The sequence below is a fragment of the Pan troglodytes genome, chromosome 19, assembly GCF_028858775.2.
Source record: "Pan troglodytes isolate AG18354 chromosome 19, NHGRI_mPanTro3-v2.0_pri, whole genome shotgun sequence".
NCBI classification, from domain to species: Eukaryota; Metazoa; Chordata; class Mammalia; order Primates; family Hominidae; genus Pan; species Pan troglodytes.
In genome coordinates this window covers 15,983,898-16,006,132 of record NC_072417.2, presented here as the reverse complement: position 1 = coordinate 16,006,132, position 22,235 = coordinate 15,983,898, and the positions used below count along the sequence as shown (strand labels likewise).

At 41.4% G+C, this 22,235-nt stretch overlaps 2 protein-coding genes across 11 annotated transcripts; one reads left to right on the top strand and one right to left on the bottom strand.

Moving 5' to 3' along the window:
• Positions 1-841: 841 nt before the first annotated feature.
• Positions 842-5,257, bottom strand: MIS12 (MIS12 kinetochore complex component). Of its 4 annotated transcripts, XM_009431689.5 has the most exons (4): positions 4,959-5,097; positions 4,612-4,642; positions 3,051-3,444; positions 842-2,817 (listed from the first exon to the last, which is right to left on the bottom strand). In XM_009431689.5, the coding sequence occupies exon 4, from the start codon at positions 2,775-2,777 to the stop codon at positions 2,160-2,162; it is 618 nt and encodes a 205-aa protein (XP_009429964.1). In that variant the 5' UTR covers positions 2,778-2,817; positions 3,051-3,444; positions 4,612-4,642; positions 4,959-5,097; the 3' UTR covers positions 842-2,159. The 4 variants fall into 4 exon arrangements, with proteins under 4 accessions (XP_009429964.1, XP_003952999.1, XP_001166929.1 ...); XM_003952950.5 differs by lacking the exon at positions 4,612-4,642 and having other exon boundaries at positions 4,959-5,252; XM_001166929.6 differs by lacking the exons at positions 3,051-3,444; positions 4,612-4,642 and having other exon boundaries at positions 4,959-5,257.
• On the top strand, positions 4,826-17,358 carry DERL2 (derlin 2). 7 transcript variants are annotated; one of them, XR_010152783.1, is made up of 8 exons: positions 5,152-5,259; positions 6,432-6,497; positions 8,765-8,838; positions 10,261-10,354; positions 11,070-11,265; positions 11,508-11,598; positions 13,649-13,800; positions 16,859-17,358. XR_010152783.1 is itself a non-coding variant. In XM_009431690.4 (7 exons), the coding sequence occupies exons 1-7, from the start codon at positions 5,152-5,154 to the stop codon at positions 16,962-16,964; spliced, it is 735 nt and encodes a 244-aa protein (XP_009429965.1). In that variant the 5' UTR covers positions 4,826-5,151; the 3' UTR covers positions 16,965-17,358. The 7 variants fall into 7 exon arrangements, 4 of the variants coding, with proteins under 4 accessions (XP_009429965.1, XP_016786829.1, XP_511992.3 ...); XR_008540478.2 differs by lacking the exon at positions 5,152-5,259 and adding an exon at positions 5,419-5,576 and having other exon boundaries at positions 6,435-6,497; XR_010152784.1 differs by lacking the exon at positions 5,152-5,259 and adding an exon at positions 5,684-5,782.
• The last annotated feature ends 4,877 nt before the right edge of the window (positions 17,359-22,235 follow it).

The window sequence follows — 22,235 nt, the reverse complement described above, 5'->3', positions numbered from 1 at the left end:
ATTCTGATTTCACTAACATGCCTACTAATAGGTATATTGTTTCCTGTGACTGCTGTAACAAACTGATGACTTAAAACATATTCTCTCACAGTTCCGGAAGCCAGAAATGCAATCCACCTGTTGGCTCTAAGGCAGAATCTCTTCTTTGCCTCTTCCAGCTTGTGGGGGCTGCATTACTCCAAACTTTTTTTTTTTTTTTTTCTGAGATGGAGTCTTGCTCTGTCACCAGGCTGGAGTGCAGTAGCACGATCTCCGCTCACTGCAACCTCCGCCTCCCGGGTTCAAGCGATTCTCCTGCCTCAGCCTCCCGAGTAGCTAGGATTACATGCATGCACCACCACACCTGGCTAATTTTTTGTATTTTTGGTAGAGACAGGTTTTCACCATGCTGGCCAGGCTGGTCTTGAACTCCTGACCTCAAGTGATCTGCCCACCTAGGCCTCCCAAAGTGCTGGGATTACAGGTGTGAGCCACCATGCCCGGCCCCAACCTGCCTTTAGGTCATAATACCTCCTGCTTTTCTGTCTGAAATCTCCCTCTGCCTTTCTAAGGAGACTTTTCACTGGATTTAGGGTCCATCCAAATAATGCAGGATGATCTCCTTATCTCCATATCCTTAATTATACCTGTAAAGACCCCTTTTCTGAATAAGGCAACATTCACAGGTTCCAGGAATTAGGACATGGACCTATCTTCGGAGGGATCACTGTTCGACCCACTACAGTAGATTCTGAATAAGCTATAAATGTGAAAAAGATAGTGTTTTCAATTGAGTAAAAAGTCATACTGGAAAGAAATATACCATGGCATTATAGACAGCAGAAAATAAAAAACCAAACCCTTTAAAACACATATATTTAATGTACAGAATTGGAAAAAGGACTTCTTGATAATAAACATATTTCATGTAAACACAAGCTTTCAATATCTATGAATATTTCATTGCAAATACACCCTAAGTTACTTCTTCTCTACATAAAGGAGAAACTCCAAGTTCTGCTCTTTAGGAAGACATGGAGGGCAAGCAATACCTTAGGAACAACCATTGCTATTTCTCCCCTTTCCTTGGGTGACCTAACATTTTACAGGGACTAACGACATAAAGAAATATTAGATTCCATTGAGTTTAAACACAAATTTCCCACTGAGGGCATTAAATATTTGATGCTTATGAGTGTGAATAAATAATTAAATATTAGGTATAAGGCAGATTCCAAAACCAACTGAAGTATGAAAACAAATTGGCATAGATACCTAACAGTCAGTAAAATTAAATTTCACTACTGAGTATATGCTACATGCTTCCTTTTCTACTCCAGTGGGTTCTGCTTTTTTTGTCTAAGGTCTTCTGCTGGACTCTAAGACAGTCAATTGCTTAACATCACCAGGTTTTTTGTCAGGGGATTTATTTTGGAAATAAACCAACTTCTTTTTTATTAAAGGTCAAGGTTGTCTTTTTTGCTACATGCTTCTTTCCACTACATATTGACTCCCTCATGAAAGAAAATTCACAGGGCGAGAGCAAGTACTCTATGTTGGCTGTTCCGCAGTGTAATGACTGGTTAATAAAAGAGCCACTCAGCCTGGACAATATAGTGAGGCCTCGTTTCTGCAAAAAAATTAGCCAAGCATGGTGACATGCACCTGTGGTCCTAGCTACTTGGGAGGCTGAGGCAGGAGGATCACTTGAGCCCAGGACACAGAGGTTGCAGTGAGCCAAGATTGTGCCACTGAAATCTACTCTAACCTGGGTGACAGAAGGGGACCTTGTCTCAAAAACAATAATAATAACATTAAAGGAGCCACCCGTTTAATCCTTTTCTTGTCTGGTCTCATCCAAAGAGTAAGCCAAAATAATCAAGGTCACAAAGGACTTATGACCAAGGTATAACTCTGCAAATATCTTTAACTGGTCATGGCTTCTTTGTTTGATCCCTTCCCACTTACTAGAAGACTCTAAGGAACAGATGCTTCAGCCTAGTTCAAAGTAGTACACTTCATACCTCAGCAAAGTGGACCAAAAAAGAGGAAAACACAGAATACAAGAAAGAGTTGACAAAGCAAATCTAATAAAAAGTATGGTTGGTTTGAACAGTCACTGGTATAAATTCCTTATGATTCTACTTTTTGACAGGCTCCTCCTTTTGACTACTGAGCAATTAAGATATTTTCAGTCGTTTCGATTCCTTTTCCACATTGTCTCTAATGTTCTGTAGTTTTCTGGAGTTCTGAACCAGGGATACTAAACTCTCCCTAAAATCACTAGTCCCATGATCTCTGCCAACATTATGAAGCTCATCAAAGAAAGTCAACGTCTGTTTGAGTTTGGCCTGAACAATTTTTTGCTCTTCTAATTCTGCAAGAAGGGCCTGCTTAGTACATAATTCAGTCTTGTACTTCTCCTGTAACTGTTCAATTTCTTTCTGGAGATGCTGAAAATCTTCCTCACTATAAGGTGTCTCCTTACATTTATCTTCAGGAAGCAAGATGTTTGAGGGAATACGTAAAATCAGCTGTAAAAACAGTTGCTCCATTTTGCTAAAAAGGTTATCAAAATGTCCTTTCATGAAGCAAAGAAACTTCTCTGTGCATTTGCGAATCTGCACTGGGCTAATGTCACAGTCTGGGATGCCATCCAGCTTCTTCAGAATAACCTGTTCAACGGCCTGCATCACTTCAAATAGGTAGTCTTGAAATGCAATGTAGATCCGAAGCATGCACGTTTGTGGCGTGAAGCCAAAGAACTGGGCCTCGTAGGTCATTGGATCCACAGACATCTTGGCTTATTTTGCTATGTTATTTTCAGTCGTGAAAAACCTGCAAATGTAAAAATGAAATAATTCATTTGGAAAAAAAAAAATCTTCTGCAGGAAGTAACCAATCACATTACATATAGCAAACAAAGAAGCAAATCAATAAAAAATAAGGAGTTTGTGTTCCTTTATACCTGATGCCACTCCCACAACAGGATATAAACTCTTGCCTCTCTGAGGCTCCTTCCATCAGCCTATACCCTCCCTTTTCCCCTCCTCGTTGTTCACTTCCCTTACCTGTGACTTTGGCACAGATCAGTCTTCTGAATTATCATCCTAGACAACTTTGAAGTCTAGACAGATGACTTAACCAATGCCCTAGAGACTCAGTTTCTTGAGCTTCAATGACCTATAGCTCCACCTTTTAGCCACCTGGCTCTTGATATTTGTAACTACTCTTCCAAACTGCTTCTACTTTTTGACTACTGCCTCCTATACAATTCTTCCAAATCTTACTCATATACTCATATTATACCCTAATCTTCAAGATTTACAGCCCCTCCACCCTCTCTTTCTGTTCTCAGCCTCTGCCACTTCTCTTCTTTCCTTATTCATTTTAGGCCTCATGATCTATCATTTTGATCACTCCGTTGCCAATGTCCTCAATTTGCTTGTCCTCCAGCCAAGCCATCTGAAAAAAACCCAATTAGAAGATGAGTAAGTCCCTTGTCAGCTTTATAACCCTGACATGTTTTTTCAAGGGTCTGCGAGTAATTCCTCTCAAATATAAACATCTAGGAAAATAAAACCCCTATCTCCTTATCATTGTGGGAATTCAACCTAGGCATCTTTTTCTGAGATGAAATGATATGCTTGTCATAGAAATAAGAGAAATTTTATTATTCCTTCAGATACAGGCAATTAGCTAAAACAAACTGCTACTTCAATTATCAGGTGAATTTAGGATGCACTTTATGAAATAATTTGCAATAAGCAGTACAGTCAAATCTTCTTATGGGAAGATAAGATGCAGCCAATCTTAAGAATTTATGTTTGTAGGCTGAGCACCATAGCTCAAGCCTGTAATCTCAGCACTTTAGGAGGCCGGATGGACGGATCACCTGAGGTCAGGAGTTCGAGACCAGCCTGGCCAACATGGCAAAACCCTATCTCTACTAGAAATACAAAAATTACCCAGGCGTGATGGTGGGCACTTGCAATCCCAGCTACTCGGGAGGCTGAGGCAGGAGAATCACTGGAACCCGAGAGGCGAAGGTTGCAGTGAGCCGAGATTGTGCCACTGCACCCCAGCCTGGGCAACAGAGCGAGACTCTGTCTCAAAAAATAAAATAAAATAAAATAAAAATTTACGTTTGTAATGGCTAAATATGGAGTGGTTATAACTGTTTGACTGTATATGTAAGGTAGGATTTCTTTCTGTTTTTCTTTTTTTCTTTGAGACATGTTCTCGCTCTGTCGCCCAGGCTGGAGTGCAGTGGCACGATCACGGATCACTGCAGCCTCAACCTCCCGGGCCCAAGCAATCCTCCCACCTCAGTCTCCCAAGTAGCCAGGACAACAGGTGCAGGCCACCATGCCTGGCTAATTTTCTTGTTGTTGTTGTTTGAGACAAAGTCTCACTCTTTCGCCCAGGCTGGAGTACAGTGGTATGATCTCGGCTCGCTACAACCTCTGCCTCCTAAGTTCAAGTGATCCTCTTAGCTCAGCCTCCCAAGTAGCTGGGATTACAGGTGGGCGCCATCTCAAACAACAACAAAAAAATACACTTCCTTGATTAACTCCTTTCTTCGAATTCCCATTAGGACTTCTCTTCGGGCACTGACTGATGAACATCTACCGCCTCATCTTCTCTGCTAGACTTAGAGTTCCTGAGAGCAGAATAAATGCGGCTTGATCAGTATTTGCCGATTCAACGCAGAGGTGCCCAGGTCATCTCGGCGAGTTGAGCTGTCTAAGACCCCGCGATCGCGCAGGACAGGACCCAGAAGCCAGAGCGCAGGAACTGCTTCCGGCCGGCTCCCGGCTTCCGTCGGGCCCCGCGCCCGCGCTGCATGCTGGGACCTTCAGGTCGGAGCCCGGGGTGAGGCCGACACACAGGCCGCCGCGCTCCCTCGCGAAGACGCTTAAGCCAGTCTCGCCCGTCCCCGCTCCTCCTCAGAGAAAATGCTGCCCCGCAGCACTTACCGGAGCGACCATGAGGGTGACGAATTCGAGCACACACAGGCTTCCCGCCACCTCCTTGAAACCGCAGCTGGCTTGCCAGGGACCGACGGCGCGGTTGGCTCCCCAAAATTCCGACTGATACGCGCCTCGGCGAGCGAAAGCAAACGCGGGATACTCTCGCGTTCCTGATTGGCTGGTTGTGGACACCTCAATTATGACAGAAAGGGGCCGGGCGGGAAAGTTAGCTGTGGCCGGCGGGGATTGGCAGAACGAACCTGGACTTACTCGTTTTTCCCGGACGTTGGCTGGTGGAGAAGAGAGGGTGGGGAGATGGGGCGCTGGGGGGCGGTGGCGACGCAACTCGTGATTGGCGGATGTGCGTTCCTTAGGTCTCTACGGATTGGCGGCTGGCCGGTTGCTTGGCGTTGATTGGGCAGTCGCGGGAAAACTAAAGTGGGCGGGGAGCCTTTGGGCCCGCCCCGCCGCCGGGGCCTGCTGGCGGAAGGGGAAATGGGGCGGGGGGTGGGGCAGGCGACGGTGGGGAAGATGGCGTACCAGAGCTTGCGGCTGGAGTACCTGCAGATCCCACCGGTCAGCCGCGCCTACACCACTGCCTGCGTCCTCACCACCGCCGCCGTGGTGAGCAGCTGCAGTGCCACCTTCTCATTATCTGGGCTGGATATGACTGGGTCTTCAGGAAACTGGGGTTTGGGCCTCGGGGAGGCCCAGAGGGGCTGGTCCCGGGGATGGGTGGAGGCGTACAGGGATTACTCTGGGGTTCGAGTTGGCGCCAAGAATGCTTATCCAGTGACGTGAGAAGGGAGTGCTGCTTCATGGGGGGTCAGGTCAGTTTCTAAGAGATGAGCGCCCGACCTATAGCGGGTTAGGGTTGCGGGAGCCTCCCACCCAAGAAATGTGTCCGAGAGCTCTGCCAATGGCCAGGTGGTACCATGGTGACTAGTGAGAGGAAGGTCCGTTTAGTGAAGAAACAGGAATGGGGAAAGCAAGCTGGAAACTGTCGAGAGGGGAATGGCTTATAATAAAAAGGGTCTCTGAATCTAAATAAGGGGCTAGCTGGAGGTACCCAGCCCTAACGGTGGCAGGGTCTCCAGTCTCCGTTATTTCAAGTGAGTTTTGTTGTTTCATACAGCTGTTTCAGGTGGTGCCCATGTGGTGGGTAGATTCATAGCAGCTGTTTTTATTTGTCCTGTGTCTAAAATATCACCACCTGTCTGCCTCATTTCTTCATGTCAGCCTCAACTATTGCAACATAAAACAGACTTTTTTGTGTTAGGTATTGAGGATACAAAGAATTCTACCAATCCTAGAGAATTCTTTACCAACCTCTTCCTCTGGCCTAAGAAGAAAGGCTTAAAGGAAATCAGTCTAAGTGACCGAGAGTTGGAAATTGCTAGACCTACTAATTCTTTGTTGTAAATGATGAAATTTTGTTTCTTGGTTGATTTGCTTTAAGAAGCTCTTTTTCTATTTCAGCAGTTGGAATTGATCACACCTTTTCAGTTGTACTTCAATCCTGAATTAATCTTTAAACACTTTCAAGTAAGTGGTTCATCACAATAGTGATTAATGCTTCAGTTTCTTCTTTTTCTTACTGTTTAGTAGCAAATCCTGTTATACACTATCCTAAAAAAGAACCCAGTGGGGACCTTTGATTATAAGTTGCCTTGTCAGGATATAAAGCAGTGATTCTGCAGCCTGGTTGGACTTGAGAATCCCTTAGGGAACTTTGAAGAGATTCTCAAGCTCCTCAACAAGTACCAAATCAGAATTTGCAAGGGTAGGAATTAAAATCTGTGTTTTATTTTTAAAGTTCCCTGCATCGTTTTGATGTGTCCAGTTCCTGTATTTGGAAATCACTGGTTTAGACTTAATGTTGTCGTATGAGAGGAGGCTGACTAGCTAGCTGCTTAGGGGTTGTCTCACAGGGATGGCCTTATTTTGTCCATTCAGCACCTAGGCACACCCGCCACCTTGGTGTTATCACCATGGTCCAGAAACTCAATTCTGTTAGTGCTTTTAAATTGTGATCTGTCTTCCAGGGATCAGATCATACTAACCAAATTCCAAACATCTAAAGCTATATGGTGGTTTATTAGATTGCAATGGGAGATGGTCCTTTCCAGTGATTAAAATGCCAAAAGAGGCTGGGCGCAGTGGCTCACGCCTGTAATCCCAGCACTTTGGGAGGCTGAGGCAGGCAGATCACCTGAGGTCAGGAGTTCGAGACCAGCCTGGCCAACATGGTAAAGCCCTGTCTCTTACTAAAAATACAAAAATTAGCCAGGCGTGATGGCACATGCCTGTAATCCTAGCTACTGGGGAGGCTGAAGCAGGAGAATCACTTGAACCCGGGAGGCGGAGATTGCAGTGAGCCGAGATTGTGCCATTGCACTCCAGCCTGGGAGACAAGAGCGAAACCCTGTCTCAAAATAAAATGCTAAAAGAGAGATGGATTTTTCTGTTCCCAGATGATCTTACCATAGTTGGAGTAGGGGAGAGACCCAAAAGCCAATAATTGTGCCTCTACACATGCTGTTCGGTCTGTCTCAAATGTGTTTCATTCACTTTATATCCATTGAACTCTAGCTTGCCTTTCAAAACGCAGCTTTTGTGTAACCTTTATGTACTCATCCTCCTTTGTTTTAGAACATCTCTCACTTTTACTTTGCAGTTATGCATATGCTTGTCTCCTCACTAGGATGAGGACTCTAAAATCTGGATAATTAATATGTAGAACTGAATTGTTTCAACTTTAATAGTTAACAATTCTCAAGAATTTAGTGGTCTGTAAAGCAGTCCTGTCATCTCTTGTCACTGTGTTCCCACAATACTCACATGGAGCTGTAGTTCCATCCAAGTAAGTCTTGCTTCCTACTTGGCTTTACTCTGCCTGGGGTTAAACTCTTGATGACACTGTGCATTTGGAGTTAGGAGTTCTAGATTTGCCATGAGAGTTTCCATCTACTCCTGCGGGTCCTTGGTCAGGACATTTAAAAGTTCAACTTTTAGCTGAATAACTAATATTTAGCTAGTTAGTCAACTTTTCATCTCCTATCTGTGAATTGGGGGTAGCCTGCTTGTCTCAGGATCACAAGAGATAGTAGACATTTTAAAACGTTAAGCACTCTACCAATTGCGAGTGGTTACTGTGGGTGTGGAGATGTTGGGTAGGGAAGGGTCTATCAGGGTTTCCAACAAGAAAATAAGTGTTTGGCAGGGTGCAGTGGCTCACGCCTGTAATCCCAGCACTTTGGGAGGCTGAGGTGGATGATCCCTTGAGGCCAGGGGTTTGAGTCAGCCTGGGCAACATAGTGAGAACCTATCTCTTTTTTTTTTTTTTAATTTCAGTTTAAGAAAAAAGAATTTTCCTTTCTTTTAGATGTTTCTGACTGCCTAATGTAAACATTTCTCAGCAATTTATATTAGACCCCGAAGTTTTTCTCTGATATGTCAGTTCTATTTATTATATGATGATACTACATATGAAAGCACTGTTTTCTGTTCTGCCGGTTAACCTAGTTTTTCCAGCAAACTTTCTCCATAAGACGATCACAATTTAAAATTTTCTGTCCTATTATTACAAATGTCACAGTCCCAATGATGTCTTTCAGACGTTGAACTAAAAGCAGCAAAAAAAATCTAACATCAGATTATATGCCCCCGTTTTTGTTTCAGAACAGAGTATCACTCTGTCCAAGGCTTCTCAACCATCGCAGTCATAGGATGTTTCTTTTGTATTAATATGGAACTGTTTCCTGGTAATTTATTTTACTTAATACATCTTTCTCTTGATTTTTTTTTAACAGATATGGAGATTAATCACCAACTTCTTATTTTTTGGGCCAGTCGGATTCAATTTTTTATTTAACATGATTTTTCTGTATCCTTTATTAAATGGGGTCAGCATCAAAACTTTTTCTTAGGAAGTAAAAAATTAAGTTGAAACTTTTAATCCTGTTACTTGTTTTTGGTACCATCTTAGCTATGATTTCTGGGTCAGTGGTACATAAAGTAGTTGGTTAGGTAGTAATGTTTTGAAAATGTTTGTAGGTCACTTTGTTCAAATGGGAGGTTTTAACCATAAAAAGATAGCACTTCTGCTCTTTTGTTACTTACAAATCTGATCAAGGGAGGGGAGAATTGATTTAATTGAGGCATACCTCCACAGTAACACCAACAGGTTCAAAGCGGTAAAACAACCTGAATACAATGATAATTTAGCAGAATTTGGGCATAAGTTTTGGAATGGGTTCATGAGGAGTAGGAACTTGAGATCTCCTTGGGTCCTGGTTGCTGGAACTACTGGCTGAAAGACAGTGGTTGTGTCTGCTGGGCTTGTCAAGTTCCGGTTTGTTGAAAGGAAAACCCCAGCTCTGATCCAATGGTAATTGGGGCCACAGAGCAGGGCATTCCTCTTCCACCCCTGCCCTCTGTGTATTAAGAGGGAGTTACAGTTCAACTCATCTGCAGCTGCATTCCTTCCTGAGGATGGCAGGAATCCATTTTAAATCCTATGTAGGATATCATTCTGATAAGTTTCCATTAAAGTTTTTTCTCATCGTAATTCATCTTTATTGACTGAGGTGCTCAACCTGCCAGGCTGGAAAAGTAGTTTAGCACACAAGGCTTCTTGCTGCGGATTTCTTCCAAGTTAGGATGTGGGAAAGCAAAGATGGTGCATATTAAGGTGTGGCTGAGCACAGGAAAGACAATACAAATTTTTAAAGGTTTAATAGGGGACTGGAGGGCCGGGTGTGGTGGCTCACACCTGTAATCCCAGCACTTGGGGAGGCCAAGGCAGTGGATCACGAGGTCAGGAGTTTGAGACCAGCCTGGCCAACATGGTGAAACCTGCTCTCTACTAAAAATACAAAAAATAGCCTGGCATGGTGGCACACAACTGTAATCCCAGCTACTCAGGAGAATGAGGCAGGAGAATCGCTTGAATCTGAGAGGCAGAGCTTGCAGTGAGCCGATATGGCACCATTGCACTCCAGCCTAGGTGACAGAGCGAGACTCTGTCTCAAAAGAAAAAAAAAAAGAATAGGGGACTGAAAGCATGTCTGTGTGTCATCTGGATTAGTTCCCAGCCAGGGACAGTTTGTAAAAAATGATGCTGGTCTTGACCTTTTCTAAAATGCTTGGTAAAAAAGTAATCACATTACCACTCAAACATTCTTATACAAATGAAGACTTGACTAATTACAAATAATATGGAATCCAGGTGTACTTACAAGATAACATTAAATTTTTACTTTGTTCATATTCGTGTGCTTAATATTTTCTTAACTTGGAACTTAAGATATCGTTACTGTCGAATGCTAGAAGAAGGCTCTTTCCGAGGTCGGACAGCAGACTTTGTATTTATGTTCCTTTTTGGTGGATTCTTAATGACTGTATCCTTCAACAAACAGAACACGGGAAAATGTTGAAGAACACCCTGGCTCTTCCTAAAGCTTGTCATCTGTCTCCCACAGTTCTCTAGATCTTAGCTTCAGGGCACTATCATTTATTTTACAGCACATTTTCTGTGACAAGTTTCCAAGCCTAGCAGTCGGACAGGATGAGCAAGTCAAAGGAACTTTTAACCCAGGTGGGTTACTGTTAAGCAACTCAGTTATATCATTACTGCTTGGCGTACTTCACTTTTAAACTAAGTTGGTAAGACATTTACTTGGTGGCTATCAAAACCAATAAATTATTTTTTCAGAAAAAGAATTTTCACCTATACAATAGACTTAGATATGGTACGGTCTGACAAGATGGTTTTGTTCCAGCTAGCTTTATTCATCTCTGTAAAGGTGCTAATCGTGAGCAAGCTTTAATATAATTATTGACCGAAGAATTAACACATTTTCCAAAGAGGCAAGAACTTCACGAAAGCAGAGTATTTGTTTGAAGTAGCTGTAAATCTCAATAATTTAGCCTAAGCAGATTTTTGCCTGATTGCTCTGGGTAATTATTTTCTGGGTGTTTTTCCTTCTATTCTAAAGATGTAACAACTTGACTTTTCCAATTCAAACTTTTGTTAGAACACAATCTTTAGTTCTCCTGCTCAGTCTTCCCTATTAAACTTTTAATGTTGATATTTTCCTTAATGCCATCTGCTAGCTTTTCGGTCTGTTTGTGAGCTTAGTTTTCTTGGGCCAGGCCTTTACAATAATGCTCGTCTATGTGTGGAGCCGAAGGAACCCCTATGTCCGCATGAACTTCTTCGGCCTTCTCAACTTCCAGGCTCCCTTTCTGCCCTGGGTGCTCATGGGATTTTCCTTGTTGTTGGGGAACTCAATCATTGTGGACCTTTTGGGTAAGGCTCTTCTCACTGTTTTTTAAATTATTTTACCTGTAAAAGTATTTTGTTACTATTTTTCATGTTTATTCTGTTTGGCCTTCATGTATTACCTATTGTAAAATACTACAATATTAGTTCCTTAATTTTTAATAATTATGTTGACATTCATCCTAAATATAGGCAATTTATGTTGGTAGGTCTACCTGCAATCTAAATTTTAATTCTCTCCCTCATCCTTTATTTCTGCTTGACTCTAGGTATTGCAGTTGGACACATATATTTTTTCTTGGAAGATGTATTTCCCAATCAACCTGGTGGAATAAGAATTCTGAAAACACCATCTATTTTGTGAGTATTTAACACCAGGTTACATACTCTTACAGGCAAACCAGGACAGGGGCATGATCTGTGTTTTCTTTGGCTCCCCTAGCTCCTAGTACACATAGTTCAGGTCAGTAACTATTTGCAGATTGAGCATTCTGGCTACAGTTGAAGAGCACTTGGACTGGGTAGGAGCAGACAGTGCCAGGGTTGTGGCAAGACCAACGGCAACAGGCTCAAGATATCTTGGGAGTAACCTGTTAATTGTTAGAGATGACCACTAGAACTTCTATTCTGGTAGGAGCCTGCTGGTTTTATGAAAGCTGCTGTCCACGTTTAGTGAAGTAAGGTAGCAAAATGGGCAAAACTGATGAAAGTTTCTGATGGTGGACTTTGTGGCCTGCCAAGCAGGTGGTTGAGATAAGCAGTCAAGCAGAGTGGAAATAGCTTTGGACTGGAAACCAGGTGTAGCTGTCCCACTGACCAGCCATAGAGCAAGTCCTTTCTTTTTTGCACTTCAGTTTCCTGAGATAGAACTTTGATTTCTTTTTTTTTTTTTTTTTTTTTTTTTTTTTACATGGAGTCTCACTCTGTCACCTAGGCTGGAGTGCAGTAGAACTTTGATTTATTAGACCTCTTTCTACTCTGGAATTTGGTATCCTTGGGAGATGCCATATTAAAAAGGGCTCAATTGAGAAGTAAAATGTGAGTTTTTGTTATAAAATGTTTGTTGTAGAATAGTAAGCAAAAAAGAAGAAAGTGAAATTGTCCACTATCCCGACACTTGGGTATAGCAGTGGCCACCATTGTTAACTTTTCAATGTGTATTCTTCAGTCTTTGTGTACTTTTTTTAAAAATGCTGAGCCAGGCAAGGCTGCAGTACACTATGATTGCGCCTGTGAATAGCCACTGCTATTCTTGGGCTAGGCCTTTAACATAGCCACTGCATTCCAGCCTGGACAACATAACACATTCCTGTAATCCCAGCACTTTGAGAGGTGAAGGCAGACGGATCACTTGAGCTCAGGAGTTTGACACCAGCCTGGGCAACATGGCAAAACCCCATCTCTACAAAAAAATCCAAAAATCAGCTGCATATGGTGGCATGTGCTTGTAATCCCAGCTACTCGAGAGGTTGAGGTGGAAGGATTGCTTGAGCCCAGAGGGTTGAGACTGCAGTGAGCCGAGATCGCACCACTGCACTTCGGGCTGGGGGACAGAGTGGCACCCTGTCTCAAAAAACAATTTTTGTAACCTTGTAAACTTAGTATGTCATAATTGTTTTTTCTACCCTGAAGTGTTATAAAATTATAACAGGTGATATTCCATGGTATGGATATGGTGTAATTATACTAATCCCTTATTGATGGACATTGACATTAGTGCTTGGTTTTCTCTTCTGTAATTGGAGTGGTGAATGTCCTTGTAGCTAAATCTCTGCACACATCCATGATTATTTTCAAAAGATAATTCCTAGAAGTAGAATTCCTATTTTGTTGCCAAACGCCTTCCAGAATGGATGTTCAAGTTTACATTTCAACTAGCATTTATAACTGTTCATTTCCCCACATCCTCATCAAACAAGGGAGGCATTTTATTTACCCTTTCCTAGTTGAATAGTTGTAGGATGATGTCTCATTGTTTATGATTTTTAAAAAATGTTTTGAAACAATTTCAGTCCTACAAGAAATTACATATGCAGTACAGGTCTCACTCCATTGCCCAGGCTGGAGTGCAGTGGTATTGATCATAGCACACTGTTAACTCAAGCCCCTGGGCTCAAGTGATCCTCCCACCTCAGCCTCCTGAGTAGCTGGGACTACAGGTGCACACCACCAAGCTCTGCTTATTTTCTTTCTTAAATATTTTTTTTTTGTGGAGACAAGGTCTCTCTATGTTGCCCAGGCTAGTCTCGAACTCCAGTCCTCAGGTGATCCTCTTGTCTCTTGGCCTCCCAAAGCACTGAGATTACAGGTGTGAGCCACTACACCCCACTTTTTATTTTTTTATTTTTTTGCAATTGTTTTCTGGCACAACAAGATATACCAGGCTCATCTTGTGCTCTCCTTGATCCAGTCCTAGAATCAGCTGTTTCTTCAAGGAGCCCTGGTTCCTTTAAAGTGGAGAATGGTATTTAGAAGCCAAGATCTGGGTGCTAGATGTGCTCATTGCTATTGGAGTGTTGCTATTCCCAGATCCTCTCAGTGAACAGAGCAATGGAATTATATGTATGTATGTATGATAATGTATACACGTGTATATTTTTAGATCTATGTATTTTTAAAAACATGGGTTTATACTATACTCCCATTTCTAGTACTACCTCATGGTTCATTCTAGCTTTTTTCGTATTTGTTTCCTCCAGTATTTTATTATGAAAATTTACAAACTTATAGGAAATCAGAAAAAAATTGGAGTGAGCTTCATGTAGCCACCACATAGATTCTGTAATTAATAGTTTCCTATTCTTATTGCACACCTATCCCTACATCTAGCTTTCCAATCCAAAATGTATGTGCCATTATATGTATACTTAATTCCTTGTATACTTGAGTGTGCATATCAGTAACTAGAGTTTAGTATTTATGTGCAACAAAATACACAAATCTTGAGTGTGTCAACTGAGTTTTTATAAATGCACACATCTGTGTATCTATCAAGACAGAAAATTACCATCAACCAGAAAGTTCCCTGATGTCCTTCCCTGTCAATCATTGTACCTGTCCCCCAAGAAACAATTGCTATTCTGATTTTGTTCCTCTGTAGATTAGTTTTTCATGTTCTACAACTTCATGAGTAGAATTGTATAGTATGCATGTACTCTTTGGTATAAGGCTTCTTTCATTCAACATAATGTTTTTGAGACTCATCTGTGTTCTTGTATTTATTGGTAATTTGTTCCTTTTTATTGCTGAGTATTATTTGGTTGTATGAATGTACCACTCCTTTCCATCTGCCCTTTCCATCTGTCCTAACCTGATTCTTATTATGATTGTTTTACCTACCTAATTACCCCTCATATGTAACCAGTCTTTCGGGATAGTCTCCACCTCTCCCATATGGATGCCTTGCTTATCTCACTCACCCTCAGATTCCCCAGACCAGGCTGCCCTCTTACAGGGATGCCTCCCCATCCTACTCGGGCTAACATCTCGTCAGGCCACCTCCATGTGTGCATGGTCTGATGGGGCTCTTGACTCCCTATTCCAGGCTGTGCCCCCACCCCCATCCTGCTAATGTTTGGGCAGTAGAAGGGATCTCAGTTTTGTTTTTGTTGTCGTTGCTGTTTTTTGAAACGGATTCTTGCTCTGTCACCCAGGCTTGAGTGCAGTGGCTCAATCTCGGCTCACTGCAACCTCCGCCTCGTGGGTTCAAGCGATTCTCCTGCGTCAGCCTCCCTAGTAGCTGGGATCATAGGCATGCGCCACCACACCCGGCTAATTTTGTATTTTTAGTAGAGATAGGGTTTTGCCATGTTGGTCAGGCTGGTCTTGAACTCCTGACCTCAGGTGATCCACCCTCCTCGGCCTCCCAAAGTGCTGGGATTACAGGCATGAGCCACCACGCCTGCCGGGATCTCAGTTTTCTAATATGCTTTTCTTTGATTATTGTGAGAGCAAACATTCTCACGTTTATTGACCACATGGATTTCCTTTTTGAATTGCATATTCAGCCCTTTGCCCATTTTTTCTGTTGGTATGTTTGTTTTTATTGTTAATTTGTAAGGATTTTAAAAACTCATTTTGAATTATACTATTTTCTGACTCCAGTATAAATTAGAAGTTTTCAGATACATTTCTAATCTTATCAACTGTGGAGGATTACAAGTAGAAATATAAGTGCAAATTGAGGATGCTGCTTTAATGGTTCCTTCTTTAGTGAGGTTTTGAATTACTACATCATAGTACTTAGGGAGTCTTTTGGACATTTACTATCCCCTCCTATGTTCTGCAGTAATTTTTCTTGGGATACCTTGTTAATTTTTTAAAAATTTTGTGGTAAAATAATACCTAACATAAAATTCACCATCTTAACTCATTTTAAATGTTCAGTGGCATTAAGTATATTCATACTGTTTTGCTGCCATCACCACCATCCATAGAACTCTCTTCATCCTACAGAACTACAACTCTGTACTCATTAAACAACTCCCCACCCCAGCCATCACCATTCTATTTTCCTTCTCTGAATTTGACTACTCTGTACCTAAGTGGAATCATACGATATTTGTCCTTTTTTGTCTGGCTTATTTCTTATTTCATTTAGCGTAAAGTCCTCAAGGTTCATCCATGTTGTACCATGTGCCTGAATTTCCTTCCTTTTTTTTGAGACAGTCTTGCTCTGTCGCCCAGGCTGGAGTGCAGTGGAGCAGTCTCAGCTAACTGTAACCTGTGCCTCCCAGGTGCAAGTGATTCTTCTGCCTCAGCCGCCTGAGTAGTAGCTGGGATTACAGGCATGCGCCACCACGCCAGGCTAATTTTTGTATTTTTGGTGGAGACAGGGTTTCACCATGTTGACTAGGTGCAGTGGCTCATGCCTGTAATCCCAGCATTTTGGGAAGCCGAGGCGGGCAGATCACCTGAGTTCAGGAGTTCGAGACCAGTCGGGCCAACATGATGAAAACCCGTCCCTCCTAAAAATACAAAAATTAGCCGGGCGTGGTGGCGGGCGCCTGTAATCCCAGCTACTCGGGAGGCTGAGGCAGGAGAATTGCTTGAACCCGGGAGGCGGAGGTTGCAGTGAGCCGAGATCGCACCATGGCACTCCAGCCTGGGCGACAGAGTGAGACTCCCGTCTCAAAAAAAAAAAAAAAAATTCTGTTATATGTGTGTACCGTATTTTGTTCATTCACCTGTTGATGCACACTTGGGTGATACCTTGGTTAAGGGGAAACATTAATGATAAATATGTGAAAGTCAGGTTACAAAACAGATGTAGTGTGATCTAACTTTTGTAAAATGACATAATGTAAAAGTTCCCAAAGAATAACTAAAACATTGACAATAGTTACCTCTGGAAATTTAGGATATTTTGCTCATCTCTATTTCCTCCTTGTCTGTAATTATTATGATTTGGATTGCTTTTGTAGTTAAAATCAGTAAAAGATAAAAGCTAATGTAAATGTTAATAATTATAGATGCTCTTACAATATGTTAACTGTTTAATTGGCAGGCAGGTGTAATGCTTACCTATTGGTGGAAACCCTATGGGGCCTGAACTGACCTTGTAGTACTTTGGACCTGAGATGACTCTGGGACCAAATTATATCTGTTGCTTGTCTTTTAGGAAAGCTATTTTTGATACACCAGATGAGGATCCAAATTACAATCCACTACCTGAAGAACGGCCAGGAGGCTTCGCCTGGGGTGAGGGCCAGCGGCTCGGAGGTTAAAGCAGCAGTGCCAATAATGAGACCCAGCTGGGAAGGACTCGGTGATACCCACTGGGATCTTTTATCCTTTGTTGCAAAAGTGTGGACACTTTTGACAGCTTGGCAGATTTTAACTCCAGAAGCACTTTATGAAATGGTACACTGACTAATCCAGAAGACATTTCCAACAGTTTGCCAGTGGTTCCTCACTACACTGGTACTGAAAGTGTAATTTCTTAGAGCCAAAAAACTGGAGAAACAAATATCCTGCCACCTCTAACAAGTACATGAGTACTTGATTTTTATGGTATAAGGCAGAGCCTTTTCTTCCTCTTCTTGATAGATGAGGCCATGGTGTAAATGGAAGTTTCAGAGAGGACAAAATAAAACGGAATTCCATTTTTCTCTCACTGTATTAAAGCTTTTGTGTGTGATCTTTTAAATTCTGATAATGTATTGTAGCCCTCCTGCGTAGGTCTGAGCTCAGAACAGTTTACACAGCTGTTCTTCCTGTGTCTTCACAACTTTTAACTGGATTTCATTTCAGGATTGGAAATACGTGGCTGTCATGCTGTGGTTGTGTACATCTTACTAACCCAGAATGCAAGCTTCAGCAGGAAGATGATTTATTTCTGTCATCTGGATAGGTTGTTTTCCATCTGGGTTTTGCCAAACTTTGTCAGACAACATGAAAAAAAAGGAGGGAGGATGGTTCTTGTAGCAGTAGGAATTCAGCTACAGGAAAGTCAGCTGTAAGCTAATGTGGCATCTTATTTGCTTTACTTACATTTCTCCATTAAGAAGTATCCAGGGAAAGATTGGTAAGGGCCACATTTTTGGAAAACTAGGAAGATTTTCATTAGACTTTTTATTTTATTTTATTTTTTAAAAAGTTTTAATTAATTTTTTTTTTTTAAATAGAGATGGGGTCTCACTGTGTTGCCCAGGCTGGTCTTGAACTCCTGGACTCAAGCAATCCTCCCACCTCAGCCTCCCAAAGTGCTAGGATGACAGGCATGAGCCACCATGCCCAGCCATTTTTTTTTTTTTTTTGCCTTTTTTGTTTTGTTTTGTTTTTTGTTTTTTTAATTAAAAAAAAAAAATAGAGACAGGGTCTCAGATTTTCATTAGATTTGGAAACCAAGTTAGAATGTTGACTTTGGAGCCAGATGAACAGATACCAGTTAGCTAGGCATATGTTCTTCCAGGGTCTTTGGCTAGTTAACATTAGTCATTTGCTTCGTGAAAATTCAAGAACCTTTTCAGAGCCAAGTACCTGAATTACCTTCCCAATCAGGTAGAAATTAGACAGGGTCCACAGAAGTAGGCACTTAATGCTGTGGTTCAATAAATACTTCCCCTAAATATTAAGTCTTCCCTGAGTCTCAGCAGGTTTGCATTCACACTGCTTAAGTAACTTCCAGAACCTGGAAGAGTCGAAAGAGCACCCCTAGGAAAGAGATGATTCCAAACAGCTTTCATTAACGGCATGTAGGCACAGGTCCCTTTCCCAAAAGTGGATTGTTAGTAGTAGTTCATTCAACCTTTGTTAAGGGGTAGCTTTCCAGACATTGTCCTCAGAAAGATAGACATAGGCTTAAACATAATGGACATCCTAAATAGGAATTTTCAGATTGTTTCTGAAGTGAAAAGTGTTTTAATGTCTTTAAATGGAATTGCATAACTAATGGTATTTAAGTATTTTACATGTTGCTAATAACTTTGAATATGATTGTTGCAATTTTATGGAACCTGGGTCTATGGGACTGCTTTTTCTTTAAGCAGTTTAAAAAAGGTTTTCAAAGTTTAAAAGCCAATCTTAGCATGTATAATCCTTATGGGATTCTTAAGTTTTATCCTATCTTGTTTTTGCTCAAGAACGCTTTATCAGTGACGTTTGTTAGAGTTTTGTTTTTTTGTTTTTTGTTTTTAAATTGTTTTTGGGCTAGAAATGAGTTTCTCTAGTTTTATTTGTTCTCCCTGAGTTGGAGTTATGCAATGAATGGCATTTTTGTGGTAAAATACTAATCCTAAAGTCTGTTAACTCACTGTTCATTTAAGTAGGGAATATCTGTATACATTAATGACTAGGTAAAACAGGAAATACATTTTGAATGTACAGCCTAAAGGCAGGCAGTTACAGGGTTTTTGATTTCTCCGATTTTTTGGGTGCAAGTTCCCAGTGGCAGGATGCCCTGCTGTGTGACTGACTACACTGTGTCCTGAGCAGTGGTAATTTCAGTCACCTCTCATCAGTTTGGCCAGCCCTACAACCACCATTCCTAGCCCTGTGTTGCTTGACAGGATACCTGTGCTTGAATGGACATAAGGAAAAGTCCTTACTTTCTCCCCAATTTACCTCTCAATCTTAGTTCTTCCAGAACACACTTCCCTTTCACAATGCAAATAAACTGAAAGTGAGATTTTGATACATGGAATTTTGAGACCAACCAACTAACCTTACACATAATTTGAGGGATTCCTGGATTCTTCTAGTGATACTGAAAAGCACACTTGACTGAAGCATAGTGTTTTTTGTTTGTTATGGAAATACGGTATACGTTCATTTAAAAATAAATGGACATACAAATTGCATCTCCTTAGGAGATACATTTTATATACATTTCGGTGCGTTTTTTTCCAGTATGGATTTCTATTTGTTTCTCTCTTCCACTTGTTTTTTCTGTGTCACTCTTGTATGTCCTCATATCTTTCATACCTCTTGTGTAGTCTCTAGAAGCAGAACACCTAAGTCCTGGGTCTGGATAATGAAACCCTCAGTCTCTGGGGCCTCTGAAAATAAGGAAGCATTGGAGCTATTGCCATGTTGAGTAATGGGCTTCCTAGAACTATTGTCATCTATCCTGCCAGTGTTTTATGTTGTAGCTGTTTTTCTTTGACAGGTGAGTTCCAGCTATGTTGTTAGTCATGATCCTGCCATTATTTTCTGTGTTCTGTAGGATGTCTCCAGGCTACTTAAACATATTTTATGAGTTTGCAATAAAATTGTTGAATCTTGTATGATCAAGTCACTCCTCTGCTCAGAAATCCACAGTGACTTCTTAGTAAGCCCCTACATTATATGCATACTTGTTTTTTTCTTAACTTTACTCCCACTTCTACCTAACAGGGACCTCAACTTAAGTCTCTTCAGTTCTTCAAGGCCTGGCCTTGTTCCTGATTCCTCAAAAAATCTTGACTCTAAGGCCTATTTTATTGTCTGTCTCTGAATCCCTATAAAGCTTCAAGTCTGTATGACATATTCTTAACGCCAAATTATATATTGTCTTGTACTGTTCCTAGCTGGTACATGTATATTAGTCTTGTCTCCCTCATGAGAATGTAAGCTCCTTAAGGGCAGGGACCATGTCTTAATTTTTGTATCCACCACAGTGCCTAGCGCAGTGCTTGGCACATGGGTGCTGAATAAATACCTTTGTTTATTGATCAGCAAAGTATTATCTGGTATTTTTAATTATAGAGGGATTAAAGTGTATGCATGCAAGCTTGAGCCTAGTTGCTGAAGCTTGTGGTTGTCTCTGAAAGTGGGATAGAGGGAAACTGAACATGATCAAGGGCAGTAATTTGGTGGTCGGAAAAGCAGAGGTGACCACCAGCTGTTATGGTCGTGATCAGACCAGTTAAGTCCACAGACCAACCCAGACAAGTTAAAAATGAAATGTGTCTGACACTTCGTCTTTTGAAGGAAGAACCAGGATATTCTCTGAATAGTTATTAGCTTGTCAGTATCTACATATGAAAGCTGGTGAACCCCAAGAGACTTCTTCAGGAGAAACAGCAGATTTCAGTCTACCAATGGGAGAAATGTGGGCAGCATGGCTTGATGCATCTATAGGACTTAATTTTTCCACTCTTTGGTCCTCTTAGCTTTGAGGCTATAGAATAGCTGGATCATTAGGCCAGAGATTATGGATGAGTTACCTACAGATTGGTTACCTACCTATGTGCTTTGTTTTGACAGTACTTTTTTTTTTTTTTTAAGTTTAAGCCTGTATTTAACATTGACAGATAAAAATCTTCACTTTTGGCTTTTCTTGAGAAAATTGGAAGATCTGGCAATAATAGGTCTACGTGACAGCCCTTGCCTAGAAATGATTAGGGGCTGCATCTAGAGGTGGAATGTGCTCAATCAAGAAATAAGTCCACCCATTTACATTACCTAAATTATTGTAATCATTTGGAACATAGGACTCCTACCTTAAGTTACTCTGGAAAGCACACTGGGAAAAAGGACTGGGATGTCTTTACTCAAAGTCCATAATTTGAGAGTTAACATTTATTATCCCTTGTAGTTTTGGGTTGCCTTTCTAAATATTTCAGGGTAGGAAGTGAAAATTTGTCAGTTTATTCTTAAACACAAATCTGCTGCTGGTTCAACGTGCACATTTTCAGTAATGCCTGGTCACCAAACTGTCAGCAACTAGAGGAAAATTATCTCCGACCTGGAGCAAAGGGGAGATTTTTTGTTTTTAGACTGGCTCTCTCACGAATCACGGGAAGGGAGATATTTAACAGGGCGAGTTTCATGGAAACGAGCTTCAGAAGATACCCTTCACATGAGCTGAAGCTTACGGTGTATTCTCTGGAAATCACATTTCCTGTAAGAGCAAACAGCTACTTGGCATTCTCCGTGGTAAATTAGCAAATCATCTAAGAACTTTTAGGAGGGTAAGGAAGAACTAGTTATAATCCTACTTTTTTCTGCTGCAGTTCTGAATCTTCACTGAAGTGTCTGTGATGGGGTTGCACAGCCACGTAGAGAACTTGAGAGTCTGGCTGGAATGGTTGGGGGAAAGGAAAGATAAAAGACAATTTTAGTTTCATTGAACTCCCTCCTTTCTCTGCTTGTATTACTGGAGGCGACCACATCCGTTGGAGGAGTCATTTTCTGAGTTAAATTCATGTATATCAGAATTGGTTTTCCTTTCTGTAACACAAGATGATCACAAAATTATGATTTGGGGACATCTGAATGACTAAGATGACTCAATTTCTTAATCTGTAAATTTGAGATAATCTAATAACCAGTATATACCACATAACTTATAAGTTGTTTAGAGGATTAGACAATGCACGTTTGCGCTTCTCATTGATTTTACAGAATTAAGTACTTTCCTTGAAGAGTGACTGTTATTTGGACAGAGAAGGGGAAAACGCGGGTTTACTGAAAAGAAGTAATGCTACTAGAACAAAACAATGGGCCGGGCGCGGTGGCTCTCGCCTATAATCCCAGCACTTTGGGAGGCCGAGGCAGGCGGATCACCTGAGGTC